We start from the raw sequence: 24,330 nt of genomic DNA, 5'->3' as shown, positions 1-24,330 counted from the left end.
AGAAGGTATTTGAACCTTCAAGTTTCCAAGAGATCCAGGATTTGGATTCAAAGGAAGCTGAACCATGGTTAAATGCCATGAAGGCTGAGCTTGATTCCTTGGAAAGGAACAAAACATGGGAACTTGTTCCAGTAGTTCCAGGAATGAAACTGCTTGGAAGCAAATGGGTCTTCAAAGCGAAGACTGATCAAAATGGCAAAATAGTCAGAAACAAAGCCAGATTGGTAGCCAGAGGTTTTGCACAGGTACCAGGTGAAGACTATCACGAGACCTACTCACCCACAGTGAGGTATGAGAGCATTAGGCTTATGCTCAAGCTAGCTGCAGAGGAGAATCTACACATTAGTCACCATGATGTGAATACAGCTTTTCTGTACGGATCTCTAGATGAATCACTTTATATGCTTCCACCTGATGGCGTACAGGTAAAACAGGGATATGTTTGTGCTCTGAAGAAGTCCCTTTATGGTCTCAAACAAAGTGCACGGTGTTGGCACACAAAACTCACTGAAGTATTGTTTTCTCTAGGTTTTAAACAAGGGAAAGCTGATCCATGTGTATTTGTCAAAGAGGAGGGGCAAAAGAAACTGTATTGTTTGTTTTATGTTGATGATCTTTTATTCTTTTGGAAAGATGTCACAATGTACAATAACGCCCTAGCTCAACTGAAAGAACACTTTGACATGAAAGATCTTGGTGAGGTAAACAACTACCTATCTCTGGAAATAGAGAGAGATCAAGATGGTAACATTCTAGTACACCAGTCACGGAAAATTGCTGATGTGTTAAACAAACTAAACCTGATGGATGCTAACCCTGTAGACACACCGATGACAACAGGTTATCAGGTAGATGACACTGAAGAAGCATTTTCTGACACTACACTGTACAGAAGTGTGCTAGGCAAGCTAAACTTCATTGCCAGATGTTCAAGACCAGACATTGCTGTTAGCTGTAATTTGCTAAGCAGACAAGTCAACAATCCTACTGTTAAGGATTGGAAAGCTCTGAAACGCATAGCGCGGTATTTGAAAGGCACTATGCATTACAGACTGAGATTTAACAATCAGAAGTCTGGTGGTCTTGAGATATTTGCAGATGCAAGTTTTGGAAGTGACACTACAGACAGGAAAAGTACGTCTGGAGTTTGCTATATGTACAATCAGGGTCTATTTGATTGGTCATGCAAGAAGCAAACAACAGTTAGCTTAAGTACTTGTGAAGCTGAACTGAATGCACTGTCTTATTCACTCAAGGATTGTGAATGGTTGTTACAATTGTGCAAAGACATGAAAATTCCTGTCAAATGTCCAATCCAGGTTTACCAGGACAACAAAGCATGTTTGGCTTTGCTGAATTCTGAAGGTTGTAAGCAAAGCACGAAGCACTTGCAACTGAAGTTGCAACATGCTAGGGAACGTATTCAGAAGGGACTCGTAACGGTGTCCTATATGCCAGGTAATGAAATGCCTGCTGATGTATTGTCCAAGATTGTATCAAGGGATCAACACTGTACCTATGTGCAGAAGTTGGGTTTGTACTGATATTGTACGAACATGCTGCCCAGTGGTGTTCACAGAAAGGGGGAGGATGTTGGTTTCTGCTCTCTTCACTGTGCAGCGAAAGGCTTGTCACAAGACAATGTTTACATTCCACAGTCTGTACTGTTGGGTTTTCCCACGGGAAAGGGAGGCTGGATGTGACGTACACTGGTTTCCTGTTTTTCACTGTTCTCACAGTGTGATTCTCTCCGTGCTTCAGAGGAGAGAGGATGCATTTTCTGCTCCGGCAGAGTCAAGATGTTTTTCTGTAATCTACCAGCTTTGAAATGTAAATAAAGCAATATAGAGTATGAGCACGTATTCCTCATCATTCCGCTGTGCACGGACAATACTGCTAATCAACAAAAGAGAGGGGGTGATGGACAAAATTAATCCTTTATTCCACCCAGCCCTGACCCTAATGGAAATGCAAGTAACCCCTTCCCTGGTCATCACATCTATCATTTTATGCAGTCAGTCTTCACAAATTGGTAGGGGGGAGAGGGGGCAGCCCTTCACTTAGGTGTGCTTTTTAGCCAAATAAAGACAACAGCATCGTGGGAAGAGTTCAGATTTTATTGCAGGCTGCAGTAAGCATAAATGACCCAGAGGAATTCTCCAAATTCTGGACCTAGAATGCAAAATTCAAACACTTTTATAACACTCTCTAGCTCTCTAGCTCAGCGATATGATTGGATAACAGAATGCATGAACAGCCTGTGGACCCCTAAAGCTAATCTCATTGGTCAGAGCAGCCTGCTCCTAATTACTACAGCAACAGGTAGTTTTGAGCAAAGTTTATAAATTCATTATTTTTTTCTGTTCCATGCTATTCTGCTACCTGTTACCTGAAGTTGTCTGAATTAGTGAGCGTTTCTGACATCCACCTGGGTCCCAGGGCATCACACCCAGGTATCACTGCAGCCAGGCCCTTCTGATGTTCTTAGGCTGAAACTCTTTGATAGGAAACTCTTTGAACTAACCTTCCTCTAAAGCAAGACTGTTAACACCCAACTGTTAATCCCCACATTGTAGGGGAGGACATTAACAGACAGGATTGTAAATTGTTTTTATATGCAATAACGGCAGCAAGAATATTACTGGCACAGAAATGGAAACAAGAAGAATTACCGACGAAAGAAGAGTGGCAAATGAAATTAATGGACTATGCAGAATTAGACAAATTAACAGGAAGGATTTGAAACCTGCAGGACCAGAGATTCTTAGAAGACTGGAGTAAATACTTGAACTATTTAAAAAGCAATTGTAATAAACAGGTTACGCTAGTAAGAAGTTCTGTAAGGAGGATTATGTGAAATATTGCAAGGAAGCTTATGAAGAGGATTATTAGTTAAAGATAATTAAAAGTAATAGAGAGATTAAGAAATGCAGAATAAGTGATAAAGAATGGAAAATCTTCAGAGGTTGTTGATGGAAGTCTAAAATATTGTATAAGATAAGAATTTATGTTAAATGATTGTTGGAAATGAGATGTTAAAAAACTAATAAAAATGTATAAATAAATAAAAAACAACCGTCCTGTAAAAGGCATGCTGCGTGGTCCTTAACAGTGATTTGTTTTGTTGTTGCCATGGTCAGATTGCTCTCAAGCCATTGAAGGAGCATAGCTGGAGGTGGGTGTTCACGTGGTCTGAGCCCTCCTGATGTTCTCTCCCTCAGTGGCTTCCGTCTTGCAGCGGCATCTGTTCCTCCGCCACCTCTGGCATTGTGAATCGTGCCCTCACCCCCTGAGACACTCGGTTCAGCAGGCGCTTCCCTGGAATGGGACAGAATGGGGAAGCATCTATCAAGGCTGTGAAGCAAGAGCAAGGAAGTCTTCAAGGAGGTCAGCAGTTGTGCCCAGGCAAATAAGTTAGGAGGGGCCGTAGCTGGGCCTTTGTATGCAGAATGTCCCAGGTTTGATCCCTGGTATCTCCTGATATCTTTCTGCCTGTCACTTCCTGTCCACTGATGCTTGTGGTGCAAAACTCTATGCATATTTTTGTCTGGAATGATATAAAGCTCCCCCAAAATCCATTCCCCCTTCATTATTGTATGGCATTCTTCCTCTTCTTATAATAAAAATGTTTTGTTTTTTAATTAAACAAAATGAACCAAAGATAAAGAGCATTTTCATAGCATTCAGATATAGTGGGATATATGCCTCACCCTTTAGCTATTCTAATCTTAGCAGCAGTTATAAGGTGGAACACTATTTCATGATCATTTTCCAAAATAACATCTTTTAGATAACCAAGCAGAGATATTTTAGGACCCAAGGGTATATGGTATCCTAACATATCAGAGATATTAGCCTGAACAGATTTTCAGAACATTTCTATTTGAGAACAATCCAAGAAGATATGTATGTAATCTGTTTTGTTTAATCTGCATCTCCAACATTTAAAAAAAGTTTTTTAAAAAAACAAAAATCCTGGCTCCTCCATAAAGAACCGAGAAAGACTCTTTCCTGAAAACCTGTAGCACTTCTGAAAATCTCGGAAGTATAGAGAGAGCAGCTGCAACATCATGAATATTATCTTTTTTTAAAAAATTAAAAATACTCTTTTGCCAGGAGAAGTCACTCGGCTGCAGAGATGGGCAGGCATAAGACTTTCTCCTGCGACTGGTTTCCTGATTCTGATAAAGCAACATTACCTGCTGGCCGGCCAAAAAAGAGAGAGCCACAAGCAAGGCCGTGGCGCTGTCCAAAGGTCTCAAGTGCCACATAGACTTACCTGACAGTGCATTAATGACTGTGAAGGCAAGTAGGTAAGCAAGGCTTTTGAGTAACAGAGGGGTGGATGGCCTGTGGTTTCCTCCAGTCGTGGCTGGGTTTCAACTCCCATCATCCCTGAGCATTGGGCCATGCTGCCTGCTGAGGGTTGTGACTGCACATCTGGAAGGCTACAGGTTCGCCTAGACTTGTTTAGGACAGGTTTGGTGAACCTGTAGCCCTCCAGATGTTGTTGGACTACAACTCCCATCATCCCCAAACACTGGACGTACTGGATGGGGGTGATGGGAGGGTCACAGGTTCCCCACATGTGGAGTAGGGTGTTGCTCTTCACTTGCCTTTTGACACTGTCTCGTTGTGGTCTGAGTCTGCAGGCTCCTCCTTGAGGGCTCCCACCTCTTTCTTCCAGTTAGCCCAGTCTAGCTCTTCTACTCTGCAAAACATACAAATAAATGGTGAACCACCTGAATCCCGTCACTCACTTGAGGGAAAGACACAGTCAATATATATTTGCTTATCTGTGTAGCCCTTGTTGCTCTGTGGACCTGCAACAGTGCAAGGCACGGTCAAACTCACCGGAAAAAATATCTCTTATCTTTCTCATCTTTGGAGCCGATAGACAGCTGGCAACCAGACCACTTGGGTTTCTGCCAATGCCAAACCCAGCTTTTCTCCAACTCCATAATAGCAGTTGCTCGCTGTGGGTACAATTCAGGAGGAATAGTCACACTTTCAGATTTAGGAGTGATTTGAATAGGAGCAGAGGAAGCTGTCTTATATGAAGTCAGACCGCTCCTCCATCTAGCTCTGTATAGTTGACCTGATTGGAAGTGGCTCTTGGCAGGTTCAGGCAAGGGACATTCTCAGCCCTTTCCTGAAAATTGGAGGGATTGAACCTGGGACCTTCTGCATGCAAAGCAGGTGCTCTGAAATGCTGTCCCACCTGTAGACTTGCCACAGGCACCCAGGGGGCCACTTGGGAACAGGGTGCTGAACTACATGGGTTTGTTCCATCAGGGTTCTCCCTATGTGTGAATCCTTTGTCAAGGTTAAGCGAATAAGCAGCTATCAGAGTGGGATCAAGAGTTGGGGAGTGAGGAGGCAGGAATTTGTGTACTTATTTATTTACAGGATCTGTATGCCGCAACGTATAGCTTTACGTTCCCTGGCCAGTGAACAATGGCAACTGTGCTTGTCAAGACCAATGAATAAAGCCAAGAGTCTATGACAAAGAGACATGTTGCAGAACACTCAGAAACAACCAGTCTGGAGGGGCCTTTAGTGTACTGGTTAATCTGGCCCTGTTCCATCAGGGCTCTCCTTATGTGTGAATCCTTTGTCAGGGCTGAGCTAACAGGCAGCTGTCACAGTGGGATCAAGGGTTGGAGAGTGAGGAGCCAGTGTACTTATTTATTTTCAGCTGGTGTATGCTGCGCCCAGTAGCTTCATTTCCCCAAAGCAGTGAGCAAGGCCCATTATGCTTGTCAACACCAAGGACAAAGCCAACAGTCAATGACAGAGACATGCTGGAGAATACACACAGAAACAGCCAGTTTGGAGGGGGCCTTGGTGTAATGGCCTTGGCTCAAATTAAACCCCACCCAGAAGTGGTTTTGGACTTGCCTGCAGCTTCCAGATCTTTTGACCGTCTTCAGAGACCTCGGTGACCGTCTCGCTCATCAGGGCAATCAGCATGTTCAGAAGGAGGATGTAAGTCATGATGACATAGAAGAGCAGAAGGAACATCACAAAGTACCTGAACCTCATGTTCTGTTGGAATTCCAACTCCCCCATCCCAATGGTGAACTTGAACAGCTCCAGAGAAGTCTGTAGCAGTCCTACATACTTGACTTGGTCTTTGCCATCGCTGTTGACGAGAGAAGACCCATTCTGGACTGGCTGGGGAGGCTCCCCGGTAAGTATGACAAGGGCTGAAGTGGGAAATGAGAATATTTAAATCAGGGGGTCCTTGAAGAATCTCCTTGTAAACCTCTCTATTTGCATGAGAATCCTGTCCCGAAAGATGTCACAACTCAGGACCTACTGTACTAGTCATGGACTGTGCCATCCACAACTCATATTGTGTTGCCAGTTTGTTTCCAGGTCCAATTTGAGGCGCTCACATGAGTGTTTCAAATGATAAATGACATAGGCCCCAAACAGGGTTTTTTTCCCTACAGACCCTCCCGAGCATTAAAATCAGCAGAGGGGGCTCCTTGGAAGTTCTGTGACCCTCTGAAGTTTGGGGGTAGGTGACCCAAGAAAGGACATTCTCTGTGGTAGCCCCTAAGTTGTGGAAGTCTCTCCCCATAGATGTGCATCGGGCACTTCCACTACAGTGGTACCTCGGGTTAAGAACTTCATTCATTCTGGAGGTGCGTTCTTGTATATAGTTTCCGCAATATGCTGAAGACACACCTCTTAACCCTGGCCTTTGCAGGGGAGAGTGGAATGCACGAATATCAATGAATCCCCTTACTCTGCCTAATAACAGGGCCAGCCCTGCAACTGACATCAGGCGGCATGATTACTAGGCATGATTATTACTATGTGTCATTTTTCCTTGTCTTCATATATTGGATGCAAAAAAACAGTCAACGGTGCTGCTAAAGGAGGAAGTGGGTAGGATTCTGGCTTCTGCTGCCAGTTCTGGCCCTTCCGTGTTAGGACAGGTAGAGACTCACCTGTTGAAAAGCTGAAGAGGAAGATCACATAGACCATGAGGAAATGCATGAGGTTCCGCAGGATAGCCTGGAATGCAGAGCAGGATAGAAGTGAACTGGGGAATCCCAGCATGATGGAGGACTGGGCAGAGACTTGGGTTCAGATTTTTGCCTAAGGGTGACTTTCAAGTGGTTGACCTTGGGCCAATCACATTGCCTTGCAGTTTAACAGTAGTGCAGTTGCGAATTCAGAAATGCAGGGGCCCTTCATGGTATCCACAGACACGTGCCCTCGCAGCCACACACCCTTCTAATATTATACAACTCTAAGTTTGTACAATAATATTAGAAATATATATGGTAACAATAATTAGGGATGCATTGCAATAAGCAGTACTGATCTCCATGTGTTGCCATTCAGTTAAATCGACATTTCTGCGCAAATCACATGGGCAAATTGTTTGAGTGCTCCAATATCTTCCTTCTCAGTGACTTAATTTGTGTTTACTTGAAGTGTGGGATTAATCAGCTTCATATAACCAACAGGCTTAACCTCACACAGCAAGCCTATGAGGCAGGTTAAACTGCAGAGGCGTCGTGGCCCAGGATCAGGATCGCAGGGCGTCAATGACTTTTTACTATTTCTGCAGCAGGGTCTCTCCTTCCAGCATCCTGGAGTCGCCCAATCAGCATAAAAGGGAATCCTCACACCCTTTTTGGAGCCAATCGGTGTAAGCAGAAGTGAGTCAGCCACGGAGGATGGGCTCCTAGGCTCACTCTGAAGAAGGTACTCAGGAAGAACACTGAGGAAGTTCTGTATGTTGTATGCTGAGCATTTAAGAACACTGAAAACACCAGGTGATTAAGTTTCAAGAGAAAGGTGTGCCAAGTCTGTTATATACAGTGTGCTGGTTTTAATATTTTGGTACTTGGCTAAAAGGGAAAATAAAGAGGCAATTCCCTGAATGCCTAGATCCAGGTTTTGGAGTACTCTTTGGTGAGAGGGCACCAGCAGAGATTTAAGATCGCAGAACATGCAGCAAAGTAAAGCATGGGAATACAGGCTGTTAGACCTTTAGAATATGCAGTTATACCAACCTTGTGTATCATGACAACGTAGATCCCGGTCTGCTGAAAGCCTCGCATGTAATACAGCAGGTTTGTCCAGCCGAGCAGGAGGGAGAAGACCATCCAAGACAGGTAATCTTCCAGGCCTGCAAGGTACATCACTGCCGAAACCAGCAGGGTCACTGACTGCAACAGCCTGTGAGAAAATGGGGGGGAAGGCAGAGATGGTCCCACTTAGCGAAGGCGCCTTTCAGGCATAGAGGAGTCTGCTTGGCCTGCCTAGCACACAAAAGCTAAGCCACATGCCACAGCTAAGCATGAATGAGCTACAGGGTGGATATTCAGTGAAGAAAAGGCAGCCTCTTCACTCCTCCCTTGGTTCTGCTACCGCCACAGTACCCAGAGCTAAGCCATGGTTTGGATATCGCATTACATTCAAAGAGGGGCTTCTGATTTGTCCTAGGGGATAAACCATGACCGGTAAAGCAGGAACAAACCTTAACTACAGTGGTACCTTGGGTTAAGTACTTAATTCGTTCTTAACCTGAAACTGTTCTTAACCTGAAGCACCACTTTAGCTAATGGGGCCTCCCACTGTCACTGCGCTGCCAGAGCACGATTTCTGTTCTCATCCTGAAGCAAAGTTCTTAACCTGAAGCACTATTTCTGGGTTAGCAGAGTCTGTAACCTGAAGAGTATGTAACCTGAAGTGTATATAACCTGAGGTACCACTGTACTGTATAAGTGTCCCAATGAGAGACCTTGGCTCCAGTAATTCCACACACACACACACAAAAATATTTCATAAAAGTTTTGTGCTGCTTGAATGTATAATAATAATAATAATAATAATAATAATAATAATAATAATTTATAAAAAATTATTTATATCCCGCCCTCCCCAGTGGAAGCCAGGCTCAAAGCTCTTTACAAAAAGCATGAAACAATAAAACTATCAGTAAAAACAGTTTTAAAACAACTATTTTTTTTAAAAAAACCCCTCTTCCCTACCGCCACCCCCCCAACATACAGAAAAATCTCGATGTAGCCATCCTGAAGCAGAGTTGTTAGTGACCGGCGCCTTCTCCACAGGTAAAAAGCCTAATAAGCAAATGGACAGGAACACTCTTGTCAGTACAGCAGAAATAGTGCAGTGGCAATTTCAGAAGCACAAGATCCCTTCATGATAAGTCCAAACTAAGTCTGCACAACCTTCTAAAATTATAAAATATTAATTAGCGATGCATTGCAATGATCATTGCAGACACCCATGTGTGGCCTTCCAGCCAGGTATATACACGGGCAAATCATCTGGAGTGCTCCAGATCTTCTATCTCAGTGGTTTAATTTGTGTTCTCCTTGCAGTTGTGCATGACAGAACTTGCACAATGCTCTCTTGAAACTTTAGCAGCTTGTGGTGTCAGTGTTCCTAAATGCTGCATGCAGAACAACTCTTCCTCAGTGTTGTTCTTCCCCCGTGCCTCTAATTCTCTGTGAAATATTCATTTTTGCTTTATCGTATCCTTGGGTTAGGATATCTCTTGGGTAAGTTAGGATATCACCTATTTTTTTTCAAGGCTTCACATCATGGTGGGTTGACAGAAAAAAACACTGTGAGTCTGATGTTGTAGGCTTGTACATCCAAACTAACCATAGTTAGGATAAACAAATCATGGTTATGTGCAAACCAGGGTAGTGTGTGGAACTTTAAGAACTAGGTACTTTGCTCTTCCGGGTTGGCGCCATCGCCGAATGGCGGACTCCCTCCGAGCTCCGGAGGGAGCCTGCTCAGCAGGGGCTGGGTTCTACCGCGCCGGCGACGCGGGGACCCTCAAAAACCATGGGCGCTGAAACCCATGGGCATGGTGACTTGGCGGGCACCGTTTGCGTCCCCCCCGACCCGCGAAGGAGCCTTTTTAAAGGCTGCGGAGCGGGTGACGGGGGGGGTGCTGTGAGTCCTCCGCTTCCCCTGCCGAGTGAAGCCGCATGCCATTCGACGGAGAGCGCTGACTTCTTCCATTGAAAATTTGGACTTTAAAAGAATAACCCGTGAGTAATTGGAACTTGGATTAAAAAAGGGGAAAAATTCTTTTTAAATTCGGAGCGAGCGGGGGAGGTGCAAAAAGGAAGTCAGCCTCCCCCCTGTTGTAGAGGAGCTAAAGCAAAGGATTTGACAACTAAGGTCGAGTGCAACCTTTTTTTGATAAAATTATTAACTTCGCGATGGAAAATTATAAGACTGGGCTGGAGGAGAAAAGTGGAATGTGAATTAAAAGGCAACCCCCCCCCCGGAAACCCCGGGAGCGATCCGTAAGAGCGTCGGGAGAGGAGAAATAGAGGTTTTGACAGCTGTCAAAGGAGCTGTCAAAGCGGAAGAACAAAAAGAGAACTTTGTTACGAGGACTTTGCTGGTCACATTTGTTACAAATTGGATATAAATTGTTTAAAACGAGGAATAATAAGTTACTTTGACTGTTGGGTGTGATCGGGAAGGAAACTGAGCTACTATAATCCCTCTAGAGGAGCTGTGGGACACTACAAGTATTGTTGGCATCGAATTTGAATAGGACTTTTTATCTCCTGGGAAACTGCAGAAATGGAACACTATTTTGTCTACAGAGGTCTACACACTAAAGGAGACAATAGATTTATCTATTGAAGAATGGAAGGGACTTGACGTAATGTTTTGTTCCTGAATAACAAAGCCTCTGCAGAGGAATTAGAAGCTTTTTGGAATTAGAACATTTGTGCAGGAGAGCAGGAAAAAAAAAAAAAGAGGAGGAGAGAGAACAACAAGAACAACAAGAATAACAAGAACTGGACAAAGTTGGAAGATAGACTCCTTCCAAGATTGGACATGTGAAATCAAAGATGACCAAAAGACGGCAAAGACTAATAAAAAGACGGCAAAGCGGACTGGTGAAGGACTGTGGTTTAGATGTGGGAGCTCCAGGATGACAGTAGATATTGACGGACATTGGGAACGCAACCGGGAAAGGGGGGAGGGAAATTTGGAATCCAAAGGGTGTTAAATTACATTTTATTCTTTTTTCTATTTTTCTGTTTATTTTAATCTGTATTGCATATTAAAGAGGGGAACTCGTGGAAGGGAACAGGTCGATTTTAGGGGATGGGAAAATATTTTTTAAATTGGGTCAATGATAAATAATTTTAAAATTTGGGGTAAGAATTTGTTGAATCTATTTGAAAGAATTGGAATACAAGAGGGGGAGGGGAAGTCCTGGAAGGATGCCAATGAAAATTAGGTTTTAAATTTGGATGTTTTTCTTTTTCTGTTATATTTGAAAATCTTTAATAAATATTATTTTTTTTAAAAAAAGAACTAGGTACTTTGTTAATTCTTTTAAAAGGAAAGATTTGATGCTGTATAATTCTGCAGCCAATCCTATTTTCTTCTGGCTTTCTGTAGCCAACCTAAGATATCAAACACATCCCAAACAGCAGCAGGAAGAGCAAAAAGAGTATGTCATACCTGATCAACGAGGAGATACACGCCTCCAGTTAAGACAATGAACTGGCCAATGAGCCTCAATACGTCTCCAGCAGTGAATGTCACTGGAAAAGGAGGCTGGGAAGATTAAAGGTAAAAAAGATAGGTTGGGAGAGAGAACTTAAGTAACTCATTAAGATAAAAGCAGAGATAATCAACTGTTTGTCAGGGTTTGCAAAAAGCTGCACAGAAGTCTGAAGAGGGTTGCCAGTGCCAATCAACTGGTTGATGGTACCCTCTTCTTGACCTAGGCACAAATTTAACTCCCTAACAACTATGGATGTATGGATCTGTCAGTACTGGCTTCTCTAATTTTCTCCAAGCTTCATTTTGGTTCTCTGCAGCAGTTTGCAATAAAATAAAATAAAAAACCATGAAAATGGATTCTCATTTTAAAAACATTCTCACAAAAAACTATGCACACATTGCTCTAAGTAAATGCATTTCTCTTTTTTGTACATGCTGTTTGGATGGAGAATTGCAGTATAAAATTCAGAGAATGTGAAAGGATGGCCGTGTTTCAGTCTATGGATTGTTCCGAAAAGTGGAAATTAGGTAGGTTTGCCTTTAAATGCAAATTTGGCACACCAACCGTCTCTAACATCTTCTTCTTTCTTTGGTGATCACTCGTAGCCGAGTAAGATTGTCTTCCATAAACACGGTTTTAACAATGAGTCCGTAAGTGACTGTGGAGGCCAATTCTGGATCTACACGTCCTTCCACAGTGGGGACATTGCTTTCCAGGTGGGAGATGATCACGGTGTGGATTTCCCTAACATAATGTACTTTTGTACGCTATCTTCCCACAATATATCCATATTTATGCACACATGCATCTTTTGTACATGTTGCTTGGCTGCAGAACTGCAGTGAAAGATGCGGAGAAGTGTGGATTTCAAAGGATGACTGCATTTCAATTCAGAAAGTGGAAATTAAGTAGGTTTGCCTTTCAGCGCAAACTGAAAGGGTGGCATCTCTCTGCCACCCTTGCCCTACATCATGTATGGGCAGGTGGGCACAGCTTGGCCCAAAAGGGCCTTGTAGAACAAACAGGGAGCTTCCACATTTCTGCCCTAGAGAGCCACCCTCCTCCTCCTCTCTCTGCCTCTCTCTCTGTATCCCCCAAGCCCCAAAGCTGCTGTTACCTTCCCCTCCAGAGGCCGGTGATAAGCAACAGCTGAGAACACTGACATGAACAGCACATAAGAGAAAAAACTGATATAAAATCTCATGGCAGCAAAGGAGTCCCATTTGCTTTGAAGAAGCTTGTTTATAGGTTCCAGGACCACCATCTCGTACCGCTTCTGTATGTAGGAGAAAGAAAGAAAGAAAATAATTCATTGATTCAGCCCCCACCATCCCTGGTTATTAGCCATGCTGAGGCTGCTGGCAGTTGGCACCCAAAAACATCTGGAGGGACACAGGGTACCCTAGCCCTGCTCCAAGTTGCACGAAACCACAGCTTCTTCAGCCTGCAAACAGGTTGGCTGAATAAAGTGTGGTTTTGTGCAATGAAGAGGCCTATACTGGTGTCTGTTTGTTTACTTAAAGGTATTAAACTGCTTATTCATCTAAAATTTTCTAAGCCATGTACAACAGTGCAAGTCGGCATAAGAATGCCAAAACAATGCCATCAAAACAGAGAGAAACAGGGTACCCCTGCCCTGCTCCAAGTTGCACGAAACCACAGCTTATTCAGCCTATGGCCTTTACTGGTGTGTATATGTTTGTTTCAGGATATTAAACTGCTCAATTGTTTCAAATTTTCTAAGACATGTACAATAGAACAAATCAGTATTACAATGCCAAAACAAATGTCATAAAAACAGAGATAAAGTACAGCAATCCAAGATTTTATATTACAGCTTTTTATAGGGAGAGGCCATCGATCAAGGTTACCTATTTTGTTTTCCCAAAATAAGTATCCACAAAGGCACCAAATCAAGACTCTCCAAGACAATAGTAGCCCTCCTGGATTAGGCCAATGGCCCATCTAGTGTCACACAGTGGTCAACCAGTGCCTTTGGGAAGACCACAATAAATTTATTCTCGTGGAGACTTCTTCAAAGAATAAAACAAGTATCTAATCAGCCTGTGCAAACTTCTTTTAAGGGGGTGTTGCTCAGTACTGGACATAAAACAAAGATGGCACCAAGAAAATCTCCCGAAGAGAGAAGCCTAGATGCAGAGAGAACTGAAGGATCTCCCCCAGTGATTATTTTAAAGCAGACAAGTCGCTTTCATTGATCATCTCACCGGAGTATCGCTGCTGTAGGCAAGGATGTCCAACACAGAGTTCTCCTCATAGCTGTCAATGGAGGTCAGGTCATAGAGAGAGATGTGGACAGGCCCGTAGGTCCATTCAGTGAACTTCCGTGAAAGGTGACGGTACTGCGGGTCTTTGATTTCACGGTGAATAATGTTTTTGAAGATCTAGGAAAGACAAAATAGGGGGTGGGATTTTCTTTGGGTTTTTCCTTCCAACATTTATTCTTATTTCTACTTAAACGTCATATGAGGCCCTTCTTTGTGTGCTCCTTCTACAAGAGGTCTGCAGGGTGGCAAGATGAGAACTGCCCTTTTCAGTGTTTCTGGTGTTTCTAAATGCTTAGCTCTGGAATGTACAGACCAACAACTCCGCAGTGTTCTGCTGGAGTCCATCCTCAGTGGCAGACTTACCTCCTTCCACTCTGATTGGCTCCAATCAGCACAAAGGGTGGGGAGATTTCTTCTCAGTGGCTAAAAAGGTCCCCTTTCGGACACTGGAGAAAGGGACCCTGCTGCAGAAATAGTAACAGGACTTCAATCCCCCATGACCCTGAACCACTACACCTGTGCCAGAAACAGCTGTAGCTGGATAGAGAAGCCTGGAGTGTTGAAACTGGCTCTCGGGCCTTAGTCTCACCATCCCTAGGGCATGATATCTGAGTTTGTGCACTGAATTGGTGGACTTGTATCCCCTGTACAAATCTTCTTAAGTTGTCTTCTGCACGTTGTCCTCTCAGTCTCAGCCTCCTACCTGGAGGTTGACAAAGCCACTTCCGCCCTACAGAGAAGGTGGGGTTGCGGACTTCACAGCCCAGCCCACATGCGATTGGGAGGATTCCCGGCTGCATCACCCCCTGGCCAGCCAATCAGCTGGCTCTCGGGGCATGGCCTGCCCTATTTAAGGCAGGACGCGGCTAGGGATCTCTCTCTTTGCCACCTGCCAGCTGTTCCGGTTCTGGAGGTTGACAACACTGACCTATCTTGTGTGGCCTGAATCTCTGCTAGCATGACATGAAGATGCCGCCTTCCAGATATTGTTGGACTTCCGTTCTTCTTGTAGCCAGTGTAGCCAACAGCCAGGAGAATGATGGGAGCTGGAGTCCAACAACATCTTGGAAGGTCACAGGTTCCTCAGCTCAGAAATGCAGCTGATGATAAGCTCCCAACTGGCTTACCTCTATCTTTCCAGTCTTGACAGCCAGGGTCAAAGGGTTCAAGCCTTCCCTGTTGGTTAATTCCTCCAGTTTCTGGCTCAGGTTGAGCGTAGCACTGTGCATCAGGATCTTGTTGTACATCTCGATCACCAGCTCCCTGTTCTTCTCATCCACATCATCAGCCACCATCACCAAGGCATGGAGGACTGTGTTGCCGAGGGAATCCCGCTCTGCCAGGTTGGCCTTCTGATGAGGGTTATCCAGGAGATACCTGATCACTTCTGGCTGGTTGGTGCAAGCAGCTAAGGAGAGGGGAAGCTCACCTGGAGGAGGAAGGAGATAAACGGAAGCAAAGCTGGGAGAGGAATGGCTGCTTTTGGCACAAGTTACAAAAACTGAGCACCCACTTCAAGAATTTGTGACAGCGGACTTTAGGCACACAGTATCAACCTACCAAAGTAGAAGCAAGCCCCTTTCTCCTGCTGGTGGAAGAACTTTCCACAGGCCTTGGCATGGATGTCAGCGCCGTTCTCCACCAGGAGCTTGATCAGATCTAGATTCCTCTCTTCAATGGCAATGTGGAGTGCTGTGTGGCCTAGCAGAACAAAAATGGCATGAAAGAAAATCATTAAAGAAGTCAAACGTAGAAAACAAGCATGTTCTCCTACACATGAGTGGAGGAGTTCTTTTTTTTATGCTGTCTCCCCACCCCAAGGTCCTTACCTTTATAGAAGCTATCCTTACAAGCTACGTTGATCAGAGGCCTTGGGTTCTTGGTCTCCTGGTCTATCTTCAACAGCAAAGGGATGGTGGGGTTTGCCCCATCTTTTAAATTCAGCAAGGCCTTCATCAAGCAGGTCTTGCCCGTTTCTCCATCTGGAAGAGAAGGGATTTCCATCCTTTGTTTGGAGAAGTGCATTTCTTTTTTCTAACAAGGACGGCATATAGGGCCATTCAAGTCTATCAAATGCTTTAAGAATATCCAACTCAGCAGGGAGTCTTGCTGTAAAGCTTTAGGTGAATTTTAGAAAGCCTTCACAAAAGAGCTCATCTCCAGATTAAGGATTGTTTTCAAAAGTTGTCTAGAGGGGTAAAGGATCTCTCAGTCTTGAAAACAATATTGAGTTGCAGCTATTTTGAAACCTAACAAAGACCCAGCAGATCTAAGAATCTTTGGACCAATAATAGTACTTGCTAATCAAGATTAAAATATTTATCTGCTGTCTTTGCTCAGAGATTAAAGATTTTAATCACAAGATATGTCCATAAAGATCAAGAAAGTCTCATGCCAGGAGGCCAAATAAGCCACCCCACCCGCATTTCAAACATTCAGGGAAGAGCAAATTTGGATTTGTGAATTAAGTTGGTTCACTTTGTTAACTGCACTGAACTTATCTGCAATTCCTAGCCTTGCTCTTCACCTGCTCTCAGATCCTTTTCACTGGAAATTCACAGGAATTTAACCTAGGGTCTTCTGCACACAAAATAGCTAAATGTACCGCTGTGCTGTGGGTCCTTACGACGTCATATACTACAGCGTTTCACAGCCTGTTCAACTGGGTCATGAAATCTGTGCAGATGGGTCACATAATGATTGAACCCAACACATCCTGCAGTCAGATGATGTACATTCATTCCCATGAACAACACTAATTTGTAAGAACCAAATATTTTTCAACAAATTTCAAATTAATTGGGATGTTAAGTTTTTTAAAAAATTGTATGTCTGAAGCAACAGTTGTAAAATAGGGAAACTTGCAGTTACAAAATAAATGGCCACAAAATATGTAAGGTCCAAAATCAGGTGACGATTTTGAATCAATATGGTAGAATATGCATTTCACAACTGCGCTGATTTTAACCAATTTTTGCATGTTGGTCCCTGAGACCAAGCAGCAGGTTTTTGTCTAAGTCTGGATACAACTGGGATCTGTTTTGAATCAAGATGATGGCTTGAACCTTTCAAAACTGAACTGTGTATTTGGACACCTCTTAAGGTATTGTAATCATATATTGCATGATAATTTGGGAGATCTAGAAACAGGTTTTTGTCTGCTCAACTGAATCAATATGGCAGACTGAGCCTTTCAAAAACTGCCCTGTTTTCAACCACAAGTTCTTTTAGTTTCCAAACAATGCCAGTTATTAGTTTCCAAACAAGGCCAGGTGTGAAGCAGCTAAGTTAGTGAAAAACCACACAACTTACCCTCAGAAATAATGCCATTAGTAAATCACTTTTTTACTCTTTTCTCTTCTGAACACTGTCAGTCCTCATGCACTCTGATAGTCCTCCTCAATCCTGCAAATACTTCTGTGAAGTCTGAAATTCCTGCCTATTCTCAGATCAATGAGAAGTAATACTACTACTACTAATAATAATAATAATAGCCCCAGCTCTCAGGCTCATGCCCACCTGTGTACTCAGAGTTGGTAAGATATTTGCCACTTCTTCGCAAATAGTCCCCCAGTCCTTCCAGCTCCTCAGGGTTTCCCCTCACGATAGCACCAAAGAGGCGATCCTTGTTAAAAGTCTCCTCTTTACTGTGGAAGAAAAGCAGAATGAACAAATCCGCAACATACATTTGAAGCAGCATCATACCAGTTTAAACAGTCATGGCTTCTCCCAAAGAATCCTGGGAACTGTTTGTTAAGGGTGTGTAGAGTTATTAGGAGACTCCAGTTCCCCTCACAATTTCCAGAGTTCTCATGGAAGAGAGGAACTGACTCCTAAAGCTCTCTGGGAATTGTAGCACTATTAGAGGTCTCCTAACTCTCTGAACCTTTAGCAAACTATAGTTCCTGGGATTTTTTTATTCAGGGAATTGATGGATGTTAAGTTGGTATCATAGCATTTTATGGCACAGGTGTGACTGGCTGGCAACATTAAGCCCGCCATGTGAGAATCCCTTGCAGGTTTGACCTCATCCCCAAAGGCACACTTTTCCATTGTCTCCTGAGACAGATGGATGCCAACCAGCTAGTCTAGGAAGGACTATACCTCAGTGGTAGAGTTCCTGCTTTGCATGCAGAAGGTCCCAAGCTCAATCCATGGAAGCTTCTCCAGGAAGGGCTGGAGATTTAGGCTTTCGGCACCTTTCCCCCTCTGCAGAGGTGGGAGATCTATTAGTATGGCCCGCCCTTGGAGACTGATTGATCCAGTGCGTTTCCAGATAGAATCATAGAATCATAGAGTTGGAAGAGACCACAAGGGCCATCGAGTCCAACCCCCTGCCAAGCAGGAAACACCATCAGAGCACTCCTGACATATGGTTGTCAAGCCTCTGCTTAAAGACCTCCAAAGAAGGAGACTCCACCACACTCCTTGGCAGCAAATCCCCCTGTCGAACAGCTCTTACTGTCAGGAAGTTCTTCCTAATGTTTAGGTGGAATCTTCTTTCTTGTAGTTAGGAACCATTGCTCTGTGTCCGCTTCTCTGGAGCAGCAGAAAACAACCTTTCTCCCTCCTCTATGTGACATCCTTTTATATATTTGAACATGGCTATCATATCACCCCTTAACCTCCTCTTCTCCAGGCTAAACATGCCCAGCTCCCTTAGCCGTTCCTCATAAGGCATCGTTTCCAGGCCTTTGACCATTTTGGTTGCCCTCCTCTGGACACGTTCCAGTTTGTCAGTGTCCTTCTTGAACTGTGGTGCCCAGAACTGGACACAGTACTCCAGAGCAGAATACAGTGGCACTATTACTTCCCTTGATCTAGATGCTATATTCCTACTGATGCAGCCCAGAATTGCATTTGCTTTTTTAGCTGCCGCGTCACACTGTTGGCTCATGTCAAGTTTGTGGTCAACCAAGACTCCTACATCCTTTTCACATGTACTGCTCTCAAGCCAGGTGTCCCCCATCTTGTATTTGTGCCTCTCATTTTTTTTGCCCAAGTGCAATACTTTACATTTCTCCCTGTTAAAATTCATCTTGTTTGTTTTGGCCCAGTTCTCTAATCTGTCAAGGTCGTTTTGAAGTGTGATCCTGTCCTCTGGGGTGTTAGCCACCCCTCCCAGTTTGGTGTCATCTGCAAATTTGATCAGGATGCCCTTGAGTCCATCATCTAAGTCATTGATAAAGATGTTGAATAAGACCGGGCCCAAGACAGAACAATGTGGCACCCCACTAGTCACTCTTCTCCAGGATGAAGAGGAACCATTGATGAGCACCCTTTGGGTTCGGTCAGTCAGCCGAAAGGGATTTACCTTTCAGAACTCTTTGAGAATGCCAACAAATGTGGATAGCAGCCAACATGGCCATGATGGAAGTTGTTGTCCACCAACTTCCAGAGGGCCACAGATGATCCCCACCCCTGTAATAGATGGTTTGACTCCTGAAGGAAACTGCTTACCTCAGAGGAGGAATCTTAAGCCTAATCTTTGGAGATGGTGGACGTTCCATCTCATAGGAGGTTTCTATGGGCCGCGGCTCTCCTTTCCCCACAACTGCCTGCTTCTCCCTTGCCTCCACATTGTCCAAGGTGCCATCATCTATCTCCAGTATTGGTAAGGTATGCATCACGCTATTGAAAGTGCTGGCAAGAGAATAGATCACCACAAGAAGAGTTATTTAATCTACAGGATATATATAACATAGTAAAATATCAAACATTAAAAACTTCCCGATACATGGCTGCCTACAGATGTCTTCTAAAACTTTGTAGTTCTTTATCTCCTTGACATCTGAAGGGAGGGCGTTCCACAGGGCGGGTGCCACTACTGAGAAGGCCCTCTGCCTGGTTTCCTGCAACTTCACTTCTCGTTGTGAGGGAACCAGCAGACCTTCAGAGGACTATCTCAGTGTCCAGGCTGAGCGATGAGGGTGGAGACCCTCCTTCAGGTATACTGGGCTGAGGCCCAAATCAAAGCGCAAGATAATAATTGAAACATAAGCCAGGTTCGTCACTTTATTTTATGAGACGTGTATTAGGAGAGTCTGAACACCATCCAAAATGCAAATACGGAGTGGGTACACAAGAAGCAATGAGTCACTTCCTCAAGCAATGAGTCACTTCCAACTGTACTTTTTGAGAATCCTAAGGAAAAACCATCTTCCGCAGAAACTGCTGCTTGCCTTCTATCACTGTGCCATTGAGAGCGTGCTCACTTATGGCTTATGTGTGTGGTACGGAAGCTGTACTACCCAGGACAGGATAGGGTTGTGCAGAGTTGTTAAGGCAGCAGAGAGCGTTGTTGGCTGCCCACTCTCCACCTTAGAGCAGATTTATGCCACAAGGTGCCATAGGAAGGCACTGGACATAGTAAAAGATCCATACATCCTGGTCACTGTCTCTTCGAGCTCCTGCCGTCGGGACGGAGATACAGGACGATGAAGACAAGAATGAGCCGTCTCAAGAACAGCTTCTTCTCCAGAGCGATCTCGGCCCTGAATGGGAAACCTGGACTTTGAAAGTCATCTAGTCTTCCTTGCTGTATTATACTGTATTGTTTTAATTAGTGTTTTTATAGTTGTTCTGATTTTGTGTGAAGTGCCCTACCTGGGTGGATGGAGCAGCCAAGTAATTTTCGTTGTCCCCGAGAGGGGGCAATGACAATAAAGATATTATTATTATTATTATTATTATTATTATTATTATTATTATTAAATATACAGCATATGAACGAAGCAAATATGAACCCTTATTCCATGTCACTTTCACTCTTATTGTTGATGAAGGGAAATTTCATTATCCTTCCTCCTGAAGCCAAACTTTATTGATTTCTATAGCAAGGTTTAGGCAAATACATGGAAGATAAGGTTACTAGTGTGAAAGGCCTCTCTGAATACCAGTTGCCATGAACTGGTTCCTGTCACACTCAGGTCTTGATTTGAGGCTTCCCATTGGGTGCCTCTGGTTGTCCCCTGTGAGAATGGCCATCCCCAGGATGCTGGACTAGATGAGCCACTGACCATCGGGCGCTTCTGATGTTCCTAACTTCTTTAAAGTCCTCCAGGGCTCAACCCTAGAACCTGAGAGGCCCCAAAAAGCACTGTCCCTAACTGTGTCTGTTCTCATTCTTATTGCACCGTGCCTGGAGCTTTAGGAAGAACAGGGACTGCATGACAGGCAGAAATCCAAAACATTCAGCACACGCATGCATGCCTGCATGCACAGACACCATTGCAACACCTCTAGGCCAATTTTATATCTGAAACTCACTTTAAGGGGGGGGGGGACAGCAAGAAGGCAACCAAGATCAAGGGTCTAGAAACCAAGCCATGTGAAGAATGATTGAAGGAGCTGGGTATGTTTAGCCTGGAAAAGAGGAGACTGAATGGAGATAGGATAGCCATCTTCAAATATCTCAAGGGTTGATACATGGAAGATGGAGCAAGCTTGTTTCCTGCTGCTCCAGAGAGTAGGACTCGAACAAATGGATTCAAGTTACAAGAAAGAGATTCTGACTAGACATAGGGAAGAACTTTTAGGTAGTAAGAGCTGTTTGGCAGTGGAACAGACTCCCATGAGAGGTGGTGGACTCTCCTTCCTTGCAGGTTTTTAAGCAGAGGTTGGGTGGCCATCGGTCATGGGTGCTTTAGTTGAGATTCCTGCCTTGCAGGGGGTTGCACTAGATGACCCTCAGGGTCCCTTCCAACTCTACAATTCTATGTTTCTATGATTCTGAAAAATATCTCTTGGTTCACCCCCTCTGATTTAAAAGATCATTCCCTAATCACAGACATATGGGGCTAGGTTTGTGGCTCTGATGACTCCAGAGCAAGGGGAAAGCATTCTGCACAGGCTCTGAAACTCTTCTCCCTGACTGACAAGCAAAAAATAGTTTTCCACTGTTTCACAGTACTATTTTCATTTCCCCCCATAAGGTTGTTTAATTTTCCAATTTTCCTTAAAAGCAAGCTGAGGTATGGTTATGCCCTAATATCTTTGGGTCTCTGAAAGTTCTCTTTTGTCCTTAACCTTACCAGAAGGGAGCTGGGTGGTAGTTCTTACAGCAGGAGCAATTGTACTTATGAAGCAAGAAGCATATTAATTAGATGGGACAGTTTTATAAGCACGTTTTCCCCAAATAAAGCACAGGCCCATGAGGGCTAGAACAAACTAAGCACAATAATGGTTAACCTGAACAGTTCTCCAAACATAATGGCTGGTATTCCTGAGAGGATAATAATAATCAGCATGGAAATTGAATTAGAGCAATAACAATGTAACCCCACTCATGAACCAGATACTGGGCATAAGCCATCTTTGCACCATGATACTGGCAGTAGGAACAGCCATGGTTGATGGAAAATATGTTATATTTAAGGTGTCCTCTGCCAATGGACTGAAGCTCCAAATGGGGAGGTCGTTCTGTTTCCTTTTCCTGATGTTGTATCTGAGTTCATTTCTTGGGCCACGTACAGGCTTCATTCCCAGGCTCCCCAAGCCACGCCTCAAGGAAGCAAAATAGAAATTTCCAAAGGTATCTTACCTTTCTGAAGGCGCCTTAAGATTTAGGATTTTGTGCTGGACAGCACGCAGAGATCAGCAGAGTCCAAGGTAGTTACGGATCCCACAATATGACCTTTTGAAACATACGCCTGCGACATCCTTCTGTTTTCCAATACGCGTAACAGGAGAGTCACATTACCCACCTGCTCCATAGGTGCTCTGAACATTTGTCCAAAATGCAAATATTTATCCAGTAGTTGACACACAACAAACAACGAGTTACTTCCTCAAATATACAGAATATGAACCATGGGCGTAGCCAGGATTTATGTTGGGAGGGGCAGGATTTTTGGGGCGTGCAAGCAAGCTATATGTGATGTGACTGGTCAGTTAAGTATATTTATTTATTTACTTGATTTGGGGGGGGGGTACAGCTACCCCCTGCCCTCCCTTGGCTACGCCCGTGATATGAACCCAGCAGCTGCCACCCTCGCCCTTATCCCAGTCTACCTTCAATACTGCCTTACTCCATATATTCCCTCATGACTGCTTCGATCTGTAGAACTGGAACTGTTATAGGTTCCACATAATATCTGTTCCTCATTACTAAGAATTTGATATTTTAGTGTAGCAGCACCAAAACCTTTGAACTCCCTGCCTAATAACGTCTTGCAGCCACCTTCACCATACTTCCCCCCCCCCCCCGGGGCCTGCTTAAAACATCATGCTGTTTTTCTTCTTTTTGTAAAGCGCTTTGAGGTTTTACCTGCAATCAAGAGGTTGATAAATTTCATGAAACAAATAAATAAGAACTTAAAAGATACCCCATGTTACCGTCACTCTTTTTTGGTTGATTGGGACATTGCCCTTAATCCTGAAGCCAAACCTTATTACGATACGATACGATACGATACGATACGATACGATACGATAATCTTTATTGTCATTGCCCCATACAGAACAACAAAATTGAAAAATCTACATAAGACATTCAGAAACCAACAAGCCTGCTATCCCAACCTGGTTAGCCCCCTAAAAACTCTGATACCCCATTTTAAAATACAATATAATATACTCCCATAGAGACTCCTTACACTGTGTTTAAAACCAAAATCGCATTTGGGTAGAAACTGCTGATTTGTTGATTTCTACGGCAAGCATTAGGCAAATTCATGGCACGATGGCTATGTTCTCCCTCCACTGCCAGAAGCTTCTCTGAATATCAGTTCCTCTTACCTTCGGGTCCTGCTTGTGGGGCTTCCCATTGGGGGCATCTGGGGGTCCACTGTGAGAACAGGATGCAGGACTAGATGGGGGACCGACTTGATCCAACAGCTGGGCTCTTTCAGGTGCTCTGGGGCTGAACTCTAGACAGTGGCGTAGCGTGGGGTGTGCAGGGGGCCCCGGCCGCACCAGGCGCAACATCTGGAGGTTAGGGTTAGTGGGCGCAAATCCACGGGTTAGGGGGTGCAAATCCACGGGTTAGGGGGCGCAAATTACTTGCCTTGCCCCGGGTGCTGACAACCCACGCTACGCCACTGACTCTAGAAGCCAAGAACTTTGACCCTAGCCATGTTTATTCTGATGCCACTGTCCCTGGAGCTTTCGGAAGAACAGAGGAGAGACTGCAAGACAGGCAGAAATCCAACACATGCAGCGCACACACCATTCCGGCACCTCTAGGCCAATTCTCCATCTCATGTCACGTTTTTAGCAAGTCATCTCTTTTCCTAATAATAATAATAATAACCAGCAAGAAATACCTGCTGCATTGCCCCCTCTAATTTAAAAGGTCCCACCTAATCTCATAGATGTGTGTGTGTGGGGGGGTGATCTTATTTCTTGGATTACTCCATGGCATGGGAAAGGCATTCTTTGTAGGCTCTGAAATCCAACACATGCCTGCTCTGGAGGGTAGGACCTGAACCGATGGAGTCAAGTTGTAAGAAAGCAGATTCCGGCTAAAAATTAGGAAGTGCTTTCTGACAGCAA

The 24,330-nt window shown here is 44.1% G+C and overlaps 1 protein-coding gene across 3 annotated transcripts; it reads right to left on the bottom strand.

Moving 5' to 3' along the window:
• Positions 1-2,574: 2,574 nt before the first annotated feature.
• Positions 2,575-23,676, bottom strand: LOC307204128 (transient receptor potential cation channel subfamily V member 2-like). 3 transcript variants are annotated; one of them, XM_079955575.1, is made up of 16 exons: positions 23,575-23,676; positions 19,297-19,479; positions 17,356-17,483; positions 15,666-15,818; positions 15,397-15,537; positions 14,964-15,265; positions 13,777-13,953; positions 12,666-12,824; positions 11,503-11,598; positions 9,040-9,110; positions 8,040-8,205; positions 6,963-7,029; positions 5,898-6,209; positions 4,855-4,972; positions 4,617-4,711; positions 2,575-3,318 (listed from the first exon to the last, which is right to left on the bottom strand). In XM_079955575.1, exons 1-16 carry the CDS (start codon positions 23,610-23,612, stop codon positions 3,218-3,220), a joined length of 2,307 nt encoding a protein of 768 aa, XP_079811701.1. In that variant the 5' UTR covers positions 23,613-23,676; the 3' UTR covers positions 2,575-3,217. The 3 variants fall into 3 exon arrangements, with proteins under 3 accessions (XP_079811701.1, XP_079811702.1, XP_079811703.1); XM_079955576.1 differs by lacking the exon at positions 23,575-23,676 and adding an exon at positions 22,379-23,231; XM_079955577.1 differs by lacking the exon at positions 23,575-23,676 and adding an exon at positions 22,379-23,231 and having other exon boundaries at positions 19,297-19,467.
• Positions 23,677-24,330: the final 654 nt, after the last annotated feature.

The sequence above is a fragment of the Podarcis cretensis genome, assembly GCF_951804945.1.
Source record: "Podarcis cretensis genome assembly, chromosome: 15".
Lineage (NCBI taxonomy): Eukaryota > Metazoa > Chordata > Lepidosauria > Squamata > Lacertidae > Podarcis > Podarcis cretensis.
Note: the sequence above shows the minus strand (reverse complement) of the source record. Positions and strands in the feature narration are given on the sequence as shown.

Excerpts from the sequence above, each read along its gene's own strand:
- LOC307204128 (XM_079955575.1), bottom strand. The coding sequence starts at position 23,612 with ATGCCCCCAATGGGAAGCCCCACAAGCAGGACCCGAAG. Across the intron at positions 9,111-11,502 it reads TGTATCTCCTCGTTGATCAG|GCTTTTTACCTGTGGAGAAG; the intron begins GTATGACATACT and ends TTTGCTTATTAG. Across the intron at positions 8,206-9,039 it reads GGCTACATCGAGATTTTTCT|GCTGTTGCAGTCAGTGACCC; the intron begins GTATGTTGGGGG and ends ATTTTCTCACAG.